Raw genomic sequence first — 21022 nt, forward strand, 5'->3', positions numbered from 1 at the left:
GAGAAGCCTTGTACTATGCCCCTGAATCCTGTTTTTCCCGTTGTCTTCCTGTCTCAGCTGTCTTAAGTCAAAAACTTAGGAAATTTCCAAGACTCTCTTAATCTCATACCCTACTCCCAAGCAATTCCCCCTGGCTGTACCTTCAAAATATATCTGCCATCTGACTGCTTTTATCATTGTCACTGCTACCACCATCATCTGGGTCCCCATTATCCGTCACCAATTCCCATCACTGGTATTCCTGCACTCACCACTGTCAACAGCCAAAGAGTTCTTTTTAAAAATGTAAACCATTATCTTTCCTCTAACTGAAAGCATCCAGTGACTCTTACAGCACTCCATATAAAATTGAAAAGTCCTTCTCTAATGGTTCATGTGGTATTGTGTTTGGTATTTCTCTGAGCTTAGAGTCTTCCACTCTCCTTTTGTGTTCCCTTCTCTGGCTGCATTGGCCCCTTGTTTTTACACACATTGAGCACATCCCCTTCTTCTTCTTCCAACTTCTCTTCCCTCATATAATCACATGGCACCTGGTCTCATATCATGCAGGTCTCTGCTCAGATGTCACTGGCTCAGAGGAGCTGTTTGTGATCAACCTTTCTAGAACAGGAGCTGTATCAGTCAGGTATTGCTGTGTAACAAACAGCCGTAAACGCTCAGTGGCGAACAGCACTGTGCGTCTGCAAGTCAGCTGGAGATTGGATAATCTAGGCTGGAATTGGGCTCTTTCTTTCAAGCTCTGGCTCTATAATATGGGCTCACATCTGCTTTGTGTCTTTCATTACTGTATGCCTGGGATATGGCATGGAATAGGTCAGTGAGTATTTGCTTAGTAAATGAGTAAGGAAATGCACAAATGTCATAGAAAGCAAAAGAACAAATAGGTATAATAGGGGTTAAGTAAGATTTCCTTCACTTAGCCTCTTCTAATATGTAAAGTAATGGATGTAAGAACCTGTGATAATTCTTCCACGCCTTCTCTTTTGTTTCCACATGTTCAGATCAGAGAACAGGCACGTGTTTCTCGGGCCTGGTGAATGGTCGCTGTGCACAAGAGCTCCCGGGCAGAATGACAAAAATGCAATGCTGCTGTGAGCCTGGCCGCTGCTGGGGTGTCGGAACGATTCCTGAGGCCTGTCCCGTCAGAGGCTCCGGTGAGCAGCTGCCTGCTTTGCTTGTCTCCTCAGGACGAGCAGTGTTAGGAAAATCAGCAACAGTAATATACTTTGCTCTTCTGAAAGTCCAGTCATATGTGTATTCCTCTCTCTGTCTTCAGTATGACTAGGGTGTTTTGGGGAGGGATAGGGCAGCATTGTTTATTTGGGATCAGTTTTTATTATATCCACTTTATTAATATCAGAAAAATTCCTGAAAGCCGATTATGACTGGTCTTTGTGTGAGTAGTTTTAAAAATTATTCTGAACATCAATATTTCAGTTCATTTTAGAAATCTGCTTATCTTTCATTTCAGAGCTATGACTGTCTTTGAGTAACCTCCATTTATATTTTATTTCATAAGTGCCCCTATTTTCTAGTAACCCAATCCTTGGAGATATTTTCTCATTTCTAATGACCTGAATATTAAGAATACAAGGGTAGAAGGACACCTGTCATTCATTTTGCTGTATTAACTAACCATATAATTGAGGTTGTATGTGGAAATTATTTTAGGTTAAATGGGAAGTAACTCCTCTTGTTAATGTGATATGAATGGTAAATTATAATTAATGTTTATCAGTTACATACAGGCATTCAATATGTCTTACTATGTAGCCTTTATGTTAAACTATAGTATTATGAAAACAACTAAACTTTGTGAACTATTCTTCTAAAGATAGGTGTCTATATGTACTGTTATAGAGAAAAATACTAAGGCATATTCCTTCAAAATCTCTAAGCTATCCAACATCAAAATTGAGTAGTAAAAAGTGTTAAAAAAAAAAAAAAAAGCACCAATAATGCATAGTATATAATTTTGGAAACTAATGGTCTCACTAGTAGTATTAACCCTGAGACAATTGCTTCAGTGAAATAATCTTCATTTCTACTGACACAGTGCCCTAATTCTGAGAACAGATAAGGAAATAAGGAGATGACTTAAAGGCTTGCTTCTTTTCTCTCAGTGTTAATACTTGGGAAAATAAGGTGAAGATTGAAAAGCTGACTAAACACTGTCTTCTGTTAAAATCCATATTAGAAAAAAAAGTATTTTCTGAAGCCACCTTAATCACGTAAAGAATAGAAAGGAGATAGGAACAATGTGTAGGTGCAATGCTGATGAAGTTTTCATTAAAACCAAATATAAATAATGAATTACTTAAAGCTTTCGTTTTCATCCATTTAACAAAATTTCTTGCATTCATAGTTATATCTGGAATTTCACAAGTTGCACTTGGGGAGATAAAATCAAAATGCACATATAGACAATTCTTTGGTTATACAACCCAGTTAAAATATGGCAAATAGGTTTTAATTTTTTTTCTGAAACTTCTCTACCATTTCCTGCTACTGCTAGCATTGAAAACATTTATCAAGACAATATCTTACTTGTTCAGACCAAATAATAGAGATAATCTAAAATAATCTTACAGTAGAGAGATGGTTTTTATCGTGCAGAAGGTCATCCATAAATGTTTAACTCATGTTTTTTTTTTTTCTAGAGGAATATCGTAGACTTTGCATGGATGGACTTCCAATAGGAGGGATTCCAGGGAGTGCTGGTTCCAGACCTGGAGGCACTGGGGGGAATGGCTTTGCCCCAAGTGGCAATGGCAATGGCTATGGCCCAGGAGGGACAGGCTTCATCCCCATCCCTGGAGGCAATGGCTTTTCTCCTGGAGTTGGGGGAGCTGGCGTAGGAGCCGGAGGACAGGGGCCCATCATCACTGGACTAAGTGAGTGTTCACTCTTTGTGTAGACACTTCAGTTTTCTGCCTTAAATGATACTGTAATACCTAACTTCTTTTTCAGAAGGGGTGTGTGTGTGTGTGTGTGTGTGTGTGTGTGTGTGCGTGCATGTGTGTAAAACTTATTTCAAGATCTAAAATAATGTAGTAGTAAAAAATTCTTAGGAAAATGCTGTTTTTCTCTTCCATAAGCTTTCTAAATTGGAGACAGGAAGAGTGACCCGAGTTCGCTTTGAAAATAAAGACAAGAGCATGGTAACACTCCAGTCCAGATGACGCCATTAAAGAGCATGTTTTTGGTTCCAGTATATTTCATTTGGCCGTTTGGAGCTGCCCTGTTCATACACCCCTTGAATTATTTTCCAGGACCATTTTTCAACTGAGATAAACTGAATAAGTCTTGCTCTTGCTCTGTGCCTATCCAAATATTTTAATGAAATATCTTTCTTTTCCTCACCCTTTTTTGTTGAATAACTTGGGCTTCCAGCCAGAACTGGCATTGGCGTACTTGACATTTAAGTCCATTCTTTTTATAAGAACTGCTCTTGCTAATAATATTTAATGATGTCCTACAGTGTTCTGTTTATTCTTTTTGGCATGTGGCCTATTTACTATATCTGAATATTCAGCACAGTTACAAAAAAAAGGGGGGGAAATGGAAAGCATTCAAATGTACAGTAGAACATTCCTGAAATTTTGAAAAGACATCATTATGGGCAGGGTTTCCAGATGTATAACTTAACAAATGCAAGTTACTACCATGTGTCTCAGGAATATCTTTTAGATTTTCAACATTCAAGTTTTAATGTAGAATAATGTGAGCCTTTGATATGTGCACCTGAGTGGACTATGAAATAGCCTTTTAAAAATCAGCTGTAATAAAAGCAGTGCATGTTGTAATGATGAAACACCACTTGTGCTTTCATTCTGTGTAGCTATTCTGAACCAGACAATAGATATCTGTAAGCACCATGCAAATCTGTGTTTAAATGGACGCTGCATACCTACTGTGTCTAGCTACCGATGTGAATGCAACATGGGGTACAAGCAGGATTCAAATGGGGACTGCATAGGTAAGCTCACGATTCTTTAACCCTTCTGTGTTTTTTCATAGCTTTAGGAACAAATTGGACTGGATATCATTAAAACAAGAGTCTTTTGAAGCAAAGCTAATTTCCAGCGTGTCTCTGCTGTGTGCATGGTCTTCCATAGGCTCTTTCAAGAATCTGCCACTTTTTCACATGCTAAATATTGAGATTTCTGTCTCTGCCTCTCTCTTTCCTCCCTTCATAGCTGAACGACACTGGATATATGGTAGTGTCGTCACCATGCAGAAGAAGGTGCAGATTGGGAGGTTACAGTTGATGAGTCACTTTTGGACATATTGAGTATTAGGTATCTGGGACATTGAGTTATAAAGGTCTAAAGCTAATGGGAGTATTCAGAGCTAGAGTTACAGATCGAGGCATCAGTGAAATTCAGGTGACTGTGAGAACCGTGACGGTGAGTATTGTCACCCAGGCTGAACGAACCCCAGCAGGAGTAGAAAGATAACAGTAGTACTGTGGCTGGAACCCTGTGCAATAGCAGCATGGTCCCATAAACAAAACTCAGTAATAGCATTGGTGAGATAGCCAGATAATCCAAAAGTATTATGTCACTGAAGCTCCACAGGGGTACCCTTTGAAGAGAAAAGTATCAGCAAGTGAGAAGTATGGCAGAAATATCATGAGGACCGAAAAATCTTTTGGATTTTATGATGAAGAGGGTTTTGATGATCTCTTGAGAATAGTTTTAGTTTAGGAGTAGTTTAGGGAATGGTTGTGTATATGTTTCATGATTAGTATAACCCTAAATACCCTATTTGGGTTCACATCTTCTGTTATAGCATACAGATGACAAGACCAGGAACAGATAGTATCATAATTTTGCCAGGGCAAACTGAAAAGTTTTAAGTGCACTATGATTATGAGGGAAGATGTGAGCCAAATGTGATGTTTTGGAAAAACCAATTATTGTAAACTAATACAGAGCTCTAAGATCAGAATGATTCAGTGAGGTTTACCTCAGGATCCTCATGTACAGTTGCACAAGTTTTGCACTGCACAAGTCTAGAGGGGCCATTCACATAATCTATATAAATGTCTTACCCTAGGGTTTTACAGGAGCCCTGGCTTAGCTGATACTCCCAGACACTGGTTTAAGTGATAGACCAGGTGATTATTTTTGGATCACTGTGAAATACTGATATATTTATTATTATATGACTTGTAAGTGACTTTCCTCTTAGAAAACATTATAAGCATGCAATATATAAAATCTTGTACATACATACAAAATCAACTGAAACATGATTGACTTTTGTTAAATGTATATTTATTTTTGAGACAGAGAGAGACAGAATATGAGTGGGGAAGGGGCAATGAGAGAGGGAGACACAGAATCCAAAGCAGGTTCCAGGCTCTGAGCTGTCAGCACAGTGCCCGACATGGGGCTTGAACTCACGAACCATGAGATCGTGATCTGAACTGAAGTCAGGTGGCGAACCAAATGAACCACCCAGGAGTCCCATGATTGACTTTTTTTTTTTTTTTTTGCTACTAATGTTTGTGATTCATATGTCACTGCATGATTCACTAACCAACAAATAAAAATAGGCCAAAAGTTAAATATTTTGTTTCAGTTAGCCACAGACCACCATTTAGTTCATATTAGCACCCAGGTGTACTTCATTCTACCTAGGAAAACACCTGTACTCTGGGGGATTCTGTGAAACACTGGCATAAAGAATTATCTTTAAGGATCAAAAGATTTTTTCTGTAGTCATGTGTGCAATCCAGCATCTCCTTAACCAGGGTTTGTGTAGAGAATTAAGTCCTACAGAAAGTGATTTCAGTAACTATTTTCATGAATCCCCCCAAGGGTGATGCACAGGTAGCGTAACTTCAGATGCAAAGGATAGGAGCTAATCACATACAATGAATGTCCTAAATAGGTCCTTCCTTTTCTGGAACCCACATGAGAAGGGCTGCTACCACCCTTTTTAAAAACTCTGTCTATGGTAGCATTGGGATTGCACGTCTGTACAGTTAAGGTGTTAATATACCTCTCACTTTTGTATTTTACCCAAACATTGTTACAAACGGTTCCATTCTAGATCGGTCTCATCCTCTGGTCCTGCAAAGTTAAAACCTAAGCAAGATTATCTTTCTAACCATAGTAATTCATAGAGACAAAGATAAGTATCAGGGAATATTTTCAGAAAGTAAATTTTTAATATTTTTATTTCAGTATTTTTTGTAGGGTCAGCTTCTCATCAGTTTGAGTTTTTAAATAGGTCAGGATATCAGAAAAAGTTCAGAGGATATGAGTTAAATAGTGTTTTAAATTATAGGAGCCCAAGATAGGATTGGTAGCTACTTTAATTATGCTGTGTTTTGAGGAATAACAAACAGCCATTATTATTTGGGAATTTGTGGTGGATACTGATGAAGTGTGCTAACATGAAAGGTGGTAACTCTTTTAAAGGATCACAGAAAAGGAAAATAGAATTGGGTCCGTTTTGCTGTTCTAAGAATTACTCCTGAGACCTGTAAAGTTTTATTTACTCACCACATTTTTCTCTCCTTTTCCTGAGAGTTCTTCTGTCAAATGTAATTCTGGCACTTGTTTATGTGCATATAAGAAAAACTGCTGTTAGCAGTAGGTGTTAATTCCATTCAAATAATTTTATTTTGGAATAACAAGAAATACTTTCTGTTTCTGTTGGGCCACAGGTAATCTTAGAGCCCTTGCCAATTAAGTGATTACTAATTTGGAATATAAAATACTTTTCAAGGCTAAATATTTCTCACCCCGATAGTATCCGAGAATGTAACCATTTTGATAATCAGCAGCTGTTTCAGTGACTTCATTAATTTCAGGAGTTTAAAATCCTGTGAATTTTGCTGAAAAGTACTCAGTCCCCAATGAAAACACGGGAAGAAACCAAAGTGCACAGTGCCCCTATTCCCCTACACCAGGAGAAACAGAGGTGATCATTTGGAAGGACTAGGCCGTGAGACCTCAGAATCAAGAGCCATGAAATGTACGTTTCACAACATGGCAGTGGTCATTTCCGATTAGACTAAAACTTAAAATCTTACAGCAATCCCAGAAAACAAGTGGGGTTTTAAAGGCATGGATTTTATTTATTTATTTTTTAATTTTTTTTTTGACATTTATTTATTTTTGAGACAGAGAGAGACAGAGCATGAACAGGGGAGGGTCAGAGACCGAGGGAGACACAGAATCTGAAACAGGCTCCAGGCTCTGAGCTGTCAGCACAGAGCCCGACGCGGGGCTCGAACTCACGGGCCGCGAGATCATGACCTGAGCCGAAGTCGGACGCTTAACCGACTGAGCCACCCAGGTGCCCCTAAAGGCATGGATTTTAAACACACTAATAGTTTTTGGTAGATGTTTTCACTTCTAAAGAAGAAATAAGTAAGTGAACTATTGTATCTTTCTGTGTACTGATCCCTTGGTGTGGTCTCTCAGAGGCTCAGGGCTGTAATGGCAAAATAACTTCCCAGAGCTGTCATAGCCATTGGCGGGGGCAGGGGCTTGGGAGCAGGTTTTCAGGAAAGCAAAAGGTCTTGAGAAGTGGCCTGGCTTCCTGGGGCTTGGGTGCATGGTCTTATTTTCCTCACTAGAACAGAGCTTTACAGTGACTCTTCTGAAAAGCAGCATCTACAGCATCTACATTTTTAAATGTTGCATTTGAGGGGCGCCTGGGTGGCTTGGTCGGTTAAGCGTCCGACTTCAGCTCAGGTCATGATCTCACGGTCCGTGAGTTCGAGCCCCGCATCGGGCTCTGTGCTGACAGCTCAGAGCCTGGAGCCTGCTTCCGATTCTGTGTCTCCCTCTCTCTCTGACCCTCCCCCGCTCATGCTCTGTCTCTCTCTGTCTCACAAATAAATAAACGTTAAAAAAAGAATTAAAAAAAAAATGTTGCATTTGAGTATTACGTATGCTAGAGAATTTAAGCTATCTTCCACACTGCAAACTCAGGGTGATAGTTCATACTGGAAAGTCCATTAAGTATACTTTATATGCTTGCTAATGCTCTAAACTCTGTCTTTTCTCATTTTGCCTCATTCCTTTGGCCCAGTAGAATTGATGTTATCAACCCAAAGTTGAAATGTAAGTGAATTAATGGGCTGAAGGCATCCTTGGATGAATTGAAAAAGCATTTAATCCTGTTACTCTCTGTTGTTTTTATTTAATTTGCTATGAGATTTTTTTTTTGTTTTGTTTTGTTTTTTTTTTTTGTTCTCCTCCTGTACCAGAGAGGGCTTAATTGCATTTACTCTGAGTGTTTATATAAATGAGATTGGTGAGTTTGATAGATTACAGTTTCTTTTTAAAGACCATCTGTGAAAGGAGTAATCTGTTTATGAAAATAGTAAACCTGTGAATTCATTGGATTGTTGTGCTCTCCAATATAGCTGAAATTGTATATGTTAATGGCCTCTACATGTACATGAAATGGCAGGTCATTATGCCCATACCAGCCAGCGAGGTTTTTAATTTGCTAGCATCCAAAATTATATTTTGTGGGCGTTGCTGAAAGAAAATGAATTTAACTTTTTCTGACTCTGGCACATGTGATTTTTCTGGGCTTTGGGTAGTCCAGACTGTTCCGTCTGCCATTTTGTCTTGCAGCCTCTGAATTCCGTGATGGGGTTTCCATTTAATCAAGCCTTAGGAGAACTAAATGAAAAGCAGTAATGTTTGTCACATTTAGGATCAGAACTCATATTTGCATTGAACTTAGTTTATGCAAAAAATTCCTGTGCCCATTTAAGGTCCTAAAGAAATCTGAGGTTGCTGAATATGATAGACTTTGTTTTAATTAATTTCCATTTTCTGTCCCACCCTATGTTACTTGAAATAACCAAGCCTTGGTGCCTACGTAGTTACATATCTAATTGAGGACGACAAATAATAACACAGAAATTCCACAATCTGTCATTCTCTTTTTTTAAAACTAGTAAAATTGACAGTATGAAGATATACATACATATCTTACAACATCTTTCATTGGGTTTCTAATACTCTATGAGGTTGTGTAGAGGCTATTAACTTGCCTGGATTACTATAGATAAGTGTGATAGCCTTTTGGAACTCACGGCTATTACTTTGCAGTCAGCTTTAAAAAAAAAAGCTTCTCCGAGCTTTTAATCATTGTGCATTTTTCAAATTGAAAAATCATTATTTCTTGATTAAAGCAAATTCCCTTGTAGTTTCCAATAGGCAATATTTTTGTAAATCTCTAGACTGGCCTCTCTGTATTTGAAGAAAGGAATTTTCATTCATTTATAAATACTCGGCTATTTAGACTATTACCACTGACTGGCCTTCTCTCAAATTTGGGGGGCCTCAATGTACTTTAAACAAACATTTCTAGAAATGGAGTGAAGTCTGTAATGGTTTCTTTTGCCGCTCACAGATGTTGATGAATGCACATCAAATCCCTGCACTAATGGAGATTGTGTTAACACACCTGGATCCTATTATTGTAAATGTCATGCTGGATTCCAGAGGACTCCTACTAAGCAAGCATGCATTGGTAAGGCAGTTTGCTTTCACATGTGAAAATGTTCCATGAAATATAGTGACCCAGGCTGTTGAGGTTAAAAGTAAATTTATATTAAAATACGACATGGAATGAAGTAGGTGCTGTTACATTACTACAGGTTTATTTTATGCTCCCCTCAGAAGTGCTTCCTTTAAACATAAACAGTATTTGCATATATAACCCTCGCAACATGCTATCTGGCTTTGCAAAATTCAATTTCTCTCCCTTCCCTAGATCACAACTTCCTTTCTCAAAATAACATCAGTAGCCTTACTGCTGTCTGAATAATGGAGCTCAAGATTTATAGTTGTTCTCAACTACTGTCTCCTTTGATGCTCACACATAGTCTGATACGAAGTCAGGCCTTGTCTTGAATCACAGTTTTGTTGCTACACTCAGTACCCTCTTCCAAACTGATTCATCTCAGAATTCTTTTAGCAGATGACTCTGCTTGTCTTCTTTTTCATTTCCTCTTCATCCACGAGTAGTTGCTCAGATAAGCTTACCTGGCAGGTTGCATCATTTTGCTCTTAACCCAGATAGTTTGACGGTCCTGTCTTCTTAGTCAACAGTCTGCTCTGAATTTGGGGGTCTTTGACCATTGTGTCCCAAAGAGCTACACCAGCCATTCCACTGCACTGCCCAACCGCACCTAGCTTCCCTCCACACACCAACCCATTTTCCTCTTTCTTTCCCTCTTCACCTACAGTTAAGTCAGGACTGTAAAAAAAAAAAAAAAAACAAAAAAAAAAAAACAAAAAAAAAAAAACAAAAACTTGTGAGAGATGGAAATTTTGCTGAAGAAGCAACACGATCTTTGGTATAATGTGTAAGACACAGACTGGATACTGAACATCACATTTATTACCTTACTGTTTTTATCTGTGGTTACTGTAAAAGAGTAATGTTTGGCCATTCTTCATTATCACAGATATCGATGAATGCATCCAGAATGGGGTCCTTTGTAAAAACGGTCGATGTGTGAACACAGATGGAAGTTTCCAGTGCATTTGCAATGCCGGCTTTGAATTAACTACAGATGGAAAAAACTGTGTTGGTATGGAAACTGCCTGCTTCTTTGCAAAAGATTCTTAAGGGATATACATTTTTATTTAGAACCATATATGCTGTTTCCATATAAGCTCACACAACACACATGTGAGAATTCTTCAGATGACTTAGGTAAAATATAAATGCATTTAGAATGAGACCCTTAAAGTCAAAGGAAAGATTGTTTGGAAATGTTATAACAATGAATAATGTACTGCTTCTGGGAATTTTCTGTGCGGTATATGTTTGATTAAAAGTAACAGTTTTTCTTCTGCCGTAGGTAATTATTAGTACCTACAGTATTTCACATTTTGCCATTACAATACTCAGAGGTTAGAAAAGGTCTCCCCTGACCTCCAATCTGGGGGAATGTAAAACCTTTTGGAATATGTGATAATCCGATCTCTAAATTTGACGTCCTGGCAATGTCTGGCAATGCAGTAGGTATCAGTACCTCACACAAATAATCTGTTCACACAGCAACTGGTGATAGTTCACCCAATGATGAAAGTCCAGTTCATTTCACTTGTACCCCTGAAATCATATTAACATTTTTGCTAATCAAAGTAAAAACCCTTCTCAGGTGGTTTGAATAACAACTAAACACAACATTTACTTAATTCTTTCCTTCTTGTCCCTTACGCTAAAGACCCTTCATGTTCTCCACACTATTTGCTCTCACTTGGTAGGCATTCAGATTAGGAAAAAAAAAAAAAAAATCAGTGAGCACATAGCTTATTTATGTAGTAGAATGTGATTGGCAATTATTAATGGAAGGAGTGGGAGCCAGCTCCCCCAAAGCCAGTGGCGTCAGTGACTCTGCTCTTCTCCTGCAGATCATGATGAATGCACGACTACCAACATGTGTTTGAATGGCATGTGCATTAATGAAGATGGTAGCTTCAAGTGCATCTGTAAACCAGGATTTGTCTTGGCTCCAAATGGGCGTTATTGTACTGGTATGTATGGCTCTGAGATAGGGAAGTTACCATGATTGAAACCATCTTTTTTGTTTGAATGAATCATGCAAGAATTACTCCAGTTTCTTCATGCGGATTTCATATTATTCACGTCTGCTGCTAATTCAGCGAGGCAGGTGTCTAAAGCTTCCTAGAAAAACACACATTGTGGTCTAGGAACAGTGATATCTTTACAAAAATAATAATGGTATGGGAAAAATTAAGGGAATGACAGACCGGTTCTAGCAAGTCTGGAAGAGACAATGTAGAAATAATTTATCTGTATCCCATGCCTAAACAAAAAAGAGGAAGAAAGAAATCTTGAGAGGTTTTCATTTTTGTGTACTAAAAACAGTCATTCGTTACTCATTTTGTATTACATATTTTCCACAAAATAATCTACAGATCGTGACTATATCATTATCTAAAAATCTTACATCGACGTAGTGAAGAAATAATTTGACTGTTCCTATCAATTTTGTTTATAAAGCCATTTTGAAAGCTAAGCTCCAGTGATAACTTTAGTAAGCAAAGAAGTGCTTCATGGAAATAAATAAGACTATATTAGGTTTCTATTCACAATATGAATTTAGTAAGATGGAATAAATTTTGCAGTTTTTTTTTTTTCAGTTTTCTCCTTTTAGATGAAATCAACTTTTGAATTCTTTCTGCCTTCCATTACATGCTTACCTAAATACCAAATAATTTCAGCAAAATTCCAGGGAGTGTTGAGGGAGATAATTCAAGACTGATTCTTGTATTTTTGAATAAAAAATAACTTCTGGACTATTCAAGAAAGGGGAGTACATTATTCAGTAGAAAGATTGTAGCTCTGCTGTTTCAAATCAAGACCGAGATGTCAGCTCAAGGTTGGTTGAATTGGATTTAACACAGGATTTGAGTTTAGTATTATTGCAGGGTGTAACATTACATTACAGCATGTAACTTTTAGTATTTCCTCAGAAACTTACATGCACATATAAATATGACCTAGATCTCAGCAGTTTTTGCTGTCTTGCAATTTTTTAAATTGATTTTCTTATTAGAGATAGTGCCATCTGCAAATTAAAATGTTCATGATTTGGCGACCCTGTGTTTTGAAGGCTGTTTCATCTTTCAGGGAAGCCATTGATTGTTGGGTTACATGTGATAAACTTGAGCAGATTGAAAATTAAGAGATGCTCCATATTTTGTTATTATGACTTCATCAAGTTAATATTAAAAAGGCATCTCTCTTTAGTTTGAATTTTATATGTGTGTAAATAAAAGTGCCTGGGTGGCCCAGTCAGTTAAGCATCTGATTCTTGATGTCGGCTCAGGTCATGATCTCATGGTTCATGAGATTGAGCCCTGCACTCTGAGCACAGAGCTTGCTTGGGATTCTTGCTCTCCCTGTATCTGCTTCTCTCCCCAACCCCTCAAAATAAATAAACTTTTTAAAAAATAAGATAATTACAAACATTTACTTTAATTTTAAGAATTTGTTTTACTTAACTTGAATTAAATATCATTTAATAGTTAACAGAATTGGTATATAAAGAAAAATGAGTGTGTAAGGCTCTTTTTTTCCTAATGGATAAAGTGAGGCAACTTTGAGTCAGTATTTCTGAAAATGCATTTGAAAGAGTTGCATTTAGACCTGAGATTTGTTATCACATCTATGTGTCCTTCCATAAATTATAAAATGGAAAACAGAAGGTTGTTAGTCTAGAGTGATGACAACAGGCATACTCTGGAATAAGGTTAAGTTTACCCAGTAATGGCCTGAGTTGTGTTTCCCCCTGGACAGATGTTGACGAATGCCAGACCCCAGGAATCTGCATGAATGGGCACTGCATCAACAATGAAGGGTCCTTCCGCTGTGACTGTCCCCCAGGCCTGGCTGTGGGCGTGGATGGACGCGTGTGTGTTGGTAAGTGAATCGTTCTCCAGTGTCCAAATGGTCTTTGAAAATCGGACAAAAATATATCCATACAGTGGAAAAGTATTCAGCCATAAAAGGTAGGAAGTACTGCTAAATGCGAAAGTATGGATGCGCCTTGAAAACATGATGCTGAGTGAAAGGAACCGCTCACAAAAGCCCAGATAGTGTATGATTCCATTCATATGAAATGTCTGAAGCAGGCAAATCTATAGAGACAAAGCAGATTCATGTTACTTAGAACAGAGAGGGTGGGGATGCCAGGATAAGGGGGTGGTAGCTAAAGGCATTTTTAAGGTGGTGAAATGTTCTAAAATCAGTTGTAGTGATGGTTATGTATATATATCTTTATATCTGTATATATATCTGTATCTATATATATCTGTGACTATGCAAAACAAAGAAAAAACTATTGTACTCTTTAAACGGGTTAATTCTTAGGTATGTGAATTATACCTCAGTAATGTGGGTTAAAAAATGTACAGGGAGTCCACCTAGCTCCTTGCAGAAGGCTCTGATGAGATGCAAGTAAAAAAAAAAAAAAAAAAAAAAACAAAAAAAAACAACACTGTCTCTTGATTTTGGTTCAAGTCATGATCTTATGGTTCATGAAATTGAGCCCCCCATTGGGCTCTGTGCTGACAGTGTGGAGCCTGCTTGGGATTCTCTCTCTCCTTCTCTATCTAGCCCTACGTGACTGTCTGTCTGTCTCTCTCAGAATAAATAAATATATATTTTTTTAAATGCAGGAGAAGTAAAAAGGAGATCATCCTTAAAAAATAAAAAGAAATCATCCTTAAATCAGAATCCTTGATAATGTTAGCTGACTCTTTAAGTACAATGGATTTAGATGTTGTAATTCATAACAACTAACATGAAAGGGGGATTATGGTTATATTTAAATAAGCCCTGTTTATTTAATATATTTAAATAAGCTCAAACACAATTTAAAATGTAAATAACTTCTCCCTTAGAACTTGGACTTCTGTCAAAAGGTAGAAATATTTTTACGTAGTTATTCCTCATCGCTATGCAGCTAACTATAGAAACAAGGGCAGAATATGAGAGAGAATAGGTATTTTATTCTAAACCATGCCAAATTACTTTGCTTTTTAAAGGGGTACTTTTGCCAAATGGGTTCCATGCAAATCAGAGTTACAGGCATCAGTTTTAAAGAGGCAGGCAAATCAAAAATGTCATTGGCATTTCAGACCATATGGCATTTCAACCATATGTCCTAAAGATAACAATAGCAGAGTGAGGTCATTGTAAAAATACACTTAATGTGGTTTTCTCTCCAGCAGGCTTTCCTGAGACCCCTAGGGGGCATTAGCCATTGTGCACCTGCTGTTTCTCAGGTGACTCTGTAGAAAGCAGACACCCTTATTGGTTTAGGAGTGTAGATGACAGAAATGAAATTCTTTCTTAGACATAGGTGATAATACTTTACTCTTCCCTATGGGAATCAAAACCTTTGGATCCCGAAAAGTGGGGGAGAAAAGAAGCAACAGCAGATGGAAATAATCTGTCCACTTAAGTTCATCTACTGTCTCCAATTTAGGATTTATTTCAGCTTACAAGATTGTCAGCACTTCACTCAGGGATGTTTTAAATACAGCAGCCAGAAGAATGTAGCTCCTTCTTGCTTCAGGAAGCTAAAATATTTTCAGTTGCTTTAATATACTTAGTTGCCCTTTTCCTTTACCGGAATGATTCTGTTGAAATGTATGATGAGTACAAAACCAGTTTTGGAGGAAGATACTATTTTTCCTTTAAGCAACCATCGTATAAGTAGCAATGAGGAATTCAGTGTCCAAACACAAATCATCATGCATTTTTGCCACATACAGAAAAGGCATCAGACATTGTTGCACAGACTCCAGTTTTTCACAACTGTGGTCGTTTAAACTTTTTAAAATAAAAACCCCATTTGTTCTGGGTATAAAATTATATATTGTCGTTCCTGTCACCTGCTAGACCTTCTTTCTTGGTCTCTTCTGCCTTTAGTGATGCTTTTGAGATGCATTGATTGTTGAAGTTAGGAATGAATCACTACTATTAATTATTAATTACTTATTATCAATTATATCTTTTTCTTCAGTTTGTTTTCTTAGACACTGAGACGTGGGTTTTTATTTTCAAAAAATTAAACTATTATTGTAATTGGTATGTTGAAGAAGCATGGCTCACAGACAGGACATAAACAAAAGACAACTATATTTTGGTCTCTTGCATCCCTCTAAAAAGTATCTTTAAGTTTATTCAGTAGAAACCACTCACCCAGTAAGTAAGGAAGAGAACTCAGGCAACCCTATAACTTTACTATTCATAAATAGCAAAACTTTATGTGACTACTTCAGGTAATGAAAACAATGTTAAGTATAGAAATTAGAATGCCCAGAGATAATATTCTGAACCTGACTTGAAGTTACAATTTCCCTTGCAAGCTCAGACCTTCATCAGCAAGAAGCTTTCTGACTCTACAAGGGTCAAAGTGCAGGAGGAGGGAAGAAGCAGGAGCACTGGTGACCGTTTCAGGATTGCTTCAAGGTTTCTCAGCTTCCCAGATGTTTAAAGCCACCCCTTGATTTCATAGTTCCTTCAGAGGCATTTGGCTGCCCTTACTGAGAGGCGGACACTGCATTTTCTTCCTGGGGGCTTTACTCATCTGCCTTCTGGTCTTTGAGCAGTCTGTTTCAGATAGGCTCTGTCTGAGGGTGTCTCATCACCTCTCCATGCCGTTGTGTTAGGACGCCTCTTAACGTGGCCCACGTCTAGTCCGTATGACCTGCCATCCTTTTGCCGTGTTAACCTCATTATGGAGGTGGATCTCACTCACCTCCCTCCATTATCCCTCCCATAGGAAGAGCAGCCACTCACTTTTGCCTCTAGGTATGCCAGGCAGAGACAGGCATGAAACTCTCCCCCTGCTCCCTGTGAAGTTCTTCTCTTTGGACCAGTGGTGAGAATGGTAGTCCCCCAACTCATAATCCAGCTCTTGCAAAAACACTCCTCCTCAAAAAATACTCTTCTTAATTGCTGCTCTTTAAAACTATGTCTTCGATAATTGGGAGGGTTTTCGTGACCTGGCAACTATTTTCCATGTCCATTTCCTTCAGGGTGTAGTCTCAGAATTCACCTTGTTATTTGATATTTATATTATAATATAAATTGGGATTTTGGCTTCCATTTCCTATCCAACATCCTCCTACATGAGCTTAAGAGTATTTCAACATCAGTTAATTTTCTTTATCCTAGTTGTATTCCTTACTAGCTCTTTGGCCATAGGTAGGATACATCATCTCTCTCTGCCTCTTTTTCTCATTAGTTTTTTGAAAATTAAGTAAAATAATATGAGATTTTTTGTGTAAAGCTTTGAATGGTGTCTGGTATCTAACACATACCCAGCAAGTTAGCTATTAGTTATTTTTGTTCTATTAGAATCATGGCATCACACCTAGGGTATTGTCTTAGAGTTGCTACTTTAAGCAATGAAGAAAAGCTGACAGTAAAGCTGACATAAAATAGAATGAGCATTTTGCATCCATACTTTACCACTGGTGTGTAGAATCTGAGCAACTTGTTTAAAAATTCCACTTTTTAAGTAAGAAAAGTCATGGAGAAGATTGATAACATGGAAAAGATGCAGGTCAGGAGCATTCAGTTCCAATCCCTCTCCAGAACATGTATATGAGCACATCTGATATGAGCACATCTGATATGAGCACATCTGATATGAGCACATCTGATGGTGCTGCTGGTCCTGATGCCTCTTATCCTGTCCACCTGTAAGCAGTGTCTCAGTTATATGTGAAGAGTATATGCACTATGGTTCTGGTCTGAAACCTTTAACAGGAAAAGGTTGACTGCCCTTAGTAAAAATAGAAGAGAGAAATAAGGAAGTCACCACATTCTTTGAGTATTTCCTGTGTGTCTTACACACTGTGCCTACTGCTTAACAAACAAGTCTCATTTATTATATAAACTCTATCCTTATTTAATGGGTGACGGATGTGTTAAGTATTTTAAGTAAGCTCTTTCCCATAGGGACCAGACCCTAGGACAGTTCATGTCCCTAAAACCTACACATATGTTATGTTACTTTCCTTTTCATGGACCTTCTGGTATTGGGTATTCTATACAACTGAGTTAATCTGTAACCCAGGCCACTACATAATGTGTCTGACTCTTCCTGCACGTACCATAGGCTTTTTATCGACTTCCTTCTAGAAATTGTGAAAGGATTATATTCTCAACATGAAAACAGTAATGAAATTGACCATTCTGTGATGCCTTCTGAGATAACAGATGTCATTATCACAAAAATCGTATTCAACTCACAAAATCCTATTGGAAATGATGCACTGTGTTGTATTTGTGCATACTTGTCTTGGAATGGAGCCCTGCTCTGTTATGTTACTCTGAGCTGGCTTTGCCAGACCCCATCTCATCAGAAGCAGAAGGGGCAGCATATCTTGTCTGTAGGGTTGTTGTGGTGAATCTCATGTCTTCTTCCATGTGAGTGTTCACCCATCTCATTGTCTAGTGCAGCCATAAAGCTTATCGTTTTAATGGGAAACATCACCAAATCTTAAGCAGCAGGTGACTCAGGTTGCTTTGTGTTATAATAAGCAGATAAAACTATTTCCAACAAGTTGGGAATAACTATGCCAGTGTCTGGTTTACACACTATACAGCTTCTCTGGCCTCTCTGGTGAGCTGAGTTTTTTTATAGTTCACCACTGAGCGTCTGACAAAACGGTAGCATATTGTATGAAGCATCAGAGTGAGGGCGTAAGCTGGGTATGCTTCTTTGGGACATAGCATGATGTAGAGGAAAGAGGAAGGACTTTGGAAGTCGCGCAGCCTGAGTATGAATTCCAGCATGAGCAGTGGGTGGTGTAGGACTTGGAGCTGCTCAAGTAATCCTTCAGAACCTTGCCTTCCTCACTATAAAACGTGGATAATGATCGCTGTCCTGCGGAGTTGTCGATCAGAATGTTCAGTGAGATCATGTCTGCAAAGCAACAAACCCAATACTGAGGACACATAGCAGTGGCCATTTTTTTTTTTAATAACTGGGTTTTTTGAGAGTCTGAGATTAAAACATAGTCACAGTAGTAAACTGGGGGTTGACAAGAAAGGCCTCCTAATTCAGAAAGTTGAAGTAAGAAATTTCACAGCCAGGCACTTCATTGTTCCTAAGCACTTCCAAAATAGAAATAGCACGTGTCATTTTGAGGATAGCATAGCCAGTGATTAGAGCTCAAAGTCATGTTTATAAATGATGGCATTATTCCTGCTTCACGAAAGGCCTGTGGGCTCAAGTGTGATAATGAATGCTTGCATGGTGCATAAAACTTTGTGTAGAAAAAAAAAAAAGAATTGTTGACATTACAAGCATGCGTTTATTCATTTCTGAGCACCGTTAAATGCTAAAGATACAAAGAAAAAGAAAAGAGGCAGATGCCCTTTAAAGGCTTCCCATCCAATAGCCCCTTAGGTTCATAGAAACCCTCAGTTTTGAAATCTCTTTCTTTCACCATCTCCAGTTGTCACTCCGCTTCCTCCTGCAGATACTCACATGCGCAGTACATGCTACGGCGGGATCAAGAAGGGAGCTTGTGTCCGTCCTTTCCCCGGTGCAGTGACCAAGTCAGAATGCTGCTGTGCCAATCCAGACTACGGTTTTGGAGAGCCCTGCCAACCCTGCCCTGCAAAAAACTCAGGTAGTCCTGTTTGCCTGTGTCACGTCTGATAAAGAATCTAGAAAGGTGGCGTTAGATATTTGGCCAAAGACTACATCAGCTCTCAAGTGTTCTGTCGTTATTTTCAGTTGAAGACCTCCAAGTCTTTGTTGGTATGTGAGGCATAGAATGAGGAAATGTGTCCTGTATTATAATCTATGATCCCCGCACAGAGAGTACACACAGGGGGTAGAGGAATGTGTTTGTTGACCCAATTATGGATGTTATAACATGTTTATTATATGGATACCTTACTCCTCAGTGTTTTTGATATTTAATATCATTGTGAAGATGAACAGCATAAAATCCACTTGTCACTTTCAAGGTTATAGTGAATTCACGAGAGCCTGATTTTCTTTATTTTTAATCTAGCCACAGCATGGTCTTGGGCTGTAATCTAAGTGAGTAATAATCATTTACTAATTTTTTCACAGATAGAGTCACATTACATGGCCTAATTCTTTGACTATTCTCTGACTCTTCTTTATTAATATTTTACTATAATCTTTACTGAATTTATGTAAGTATAGTAGGGACTCAAAAATAAACACAACCTCTTTTTTTCTTTAAAGTTGAGAATAGTTGAGAGTGTAGTCAGGCAAAAGTATAAACTACAGTTTAATGTGATTGATGCCTTGTGAGGGACATAGGGATGCCCGTGTGGCTCACTCGGTTAAGTGTCCAGCTCTTGATTTTGGCTCAGGGCTTGATCTTGCGTTTCATGAGATTGAGCCCAGCATCAATCAAGCTCTGAGCTGACAGGGTGGAACTGGCTTGGGATTGCCTCTCTCTCTCTCCCTCTCCCTCTCTTTCTCTCTCTTTCAAAATAAGTAAACATTTTTTAAAAAGCAGGACATAAACAGGGAACTGGGAGAGCACACAGGAAAGAGAAGTAATTGGTCTGGAGAAGCTGGGAAGGACTTCACAGGGCTGGGGGTGGGTATCTGCTTAGTTTCATCTTGAAAAAAGGAATAAGAACATTACAGGTAGGAGATGGAAGAAATGCATTCCAACCAAGGGAAATGGCTTGTAATTGTGTTGAAAATCTTCAAGGGATTGTTCAAATCTCAGCAAAGCATTAGCCTTCCTCTTGAATGAACTGAGCAGGACATTTTTTAAAAAGAAGAGTTAAGGTAGGAAATCTTGCCCTAAAAGTGTTTAAGTCAGTTATGCATACTATGAAAGATGTACAAAAATTGGTAACAAGGCTAGATGAAAAGGTGAGTGAGCTAATAAAATCTGGCATCTAGAAACAGTTGTGACTATAAATAGGAATGTAGGATACAATAAAGATAACGTTTAGGTTGGTGAGGAAAGATTGAACTAAGTAATGAATATTGTTGAAAAATAATAGAAAAAGTATGAAGTTAGCTCCCTGCATTAAACCTTACAAAATAACCTTCTTATAGAATATATAAACTATTTGTAATCTTGTGATAGTAAAGGACTAGCAAGAACAGAAACCAAAGACTAAAATACACATGTAAATTGGAAAAATATTTTGCTTAATTTATAAGGAATTTACACGAATTGGTGAGGAAAGTTGAAATCCTCCGTAGAAAAAAGTGCATTGTATGCGAACAAGATTTCACAAAATGCAAATAGCCACATGAAAGGATGTGCTAAAATGAAAATTAAAATAAGACGTCGTTTTTGTTCATTAGCTTGGTAAAGTGTCGATGATTGCTTTTTTCCATATGGGTACTCTCTTCTGCTGATAGAAGGCTAGCCTGGGACATGTAGGGAGAGGAGGAATATCAGAAGCCTTAAAAAGAGTCATAAATGCTGAGCAGTTTGACTTCCAAGAGATTAACATA

At 38.1% G+C, this 21022-nt stretch overlaps 1 protein-coding gene across 2 annotated transcripts in view; it reads left to right on the forward strand.

Moving 5' to 3' along the window:
* Window positions 1-21022, forward strand: part of FBN2 (fibrillin 2) — a 255985-nt gene that overhangs the window by 134951 nt on the left and 100012 nt on the right. For both annotated transcript variants that reach the window (XM_060636228.3, XM_078451361.2), the window contains 8 exons: window positions 1002-1154; window positions 2661-2894; window positions 3842-3979; window positions 9400-9519; window positions 10460-10585; window positions 11415-11537; window positions 13327-13449; window positions 19035-19187. In XM_060636228.3, coding sequence (XP_060492211.2) covers window positions 1002-1154; window positions 2661-2894; window positions 3842-3979; window positions 9400-9519; window positions 10460-10585; window positions 11415-11537; window positions 13327-13449; window positions 19035-19187 — 1170 coding nt within the window. The remainder of the gene's footprint in view (window positions 1-1001; window positions 1155-2660; window positions 2895-3841; window positions 3980-9399; window positions 9520-10459; window positions 10586-11414; window positions 11538-13326; window positions 13450-19034; window positions 19188-21022) is intronic.

This window comes from Panthera onca, chromosome A1, assembly GCF_046562875.1.
Source record: "Panthera onca isolate mPanOnc1 chromosome A1, mPanOnc1 haplotype 2, whole genome shotgun sequence".
Taxonomy (NCBI): Eukaryota; Metazoa; Chordata; class Mammalia; order Carnivora; family Felidae; genus Panthera; species Panthera onca.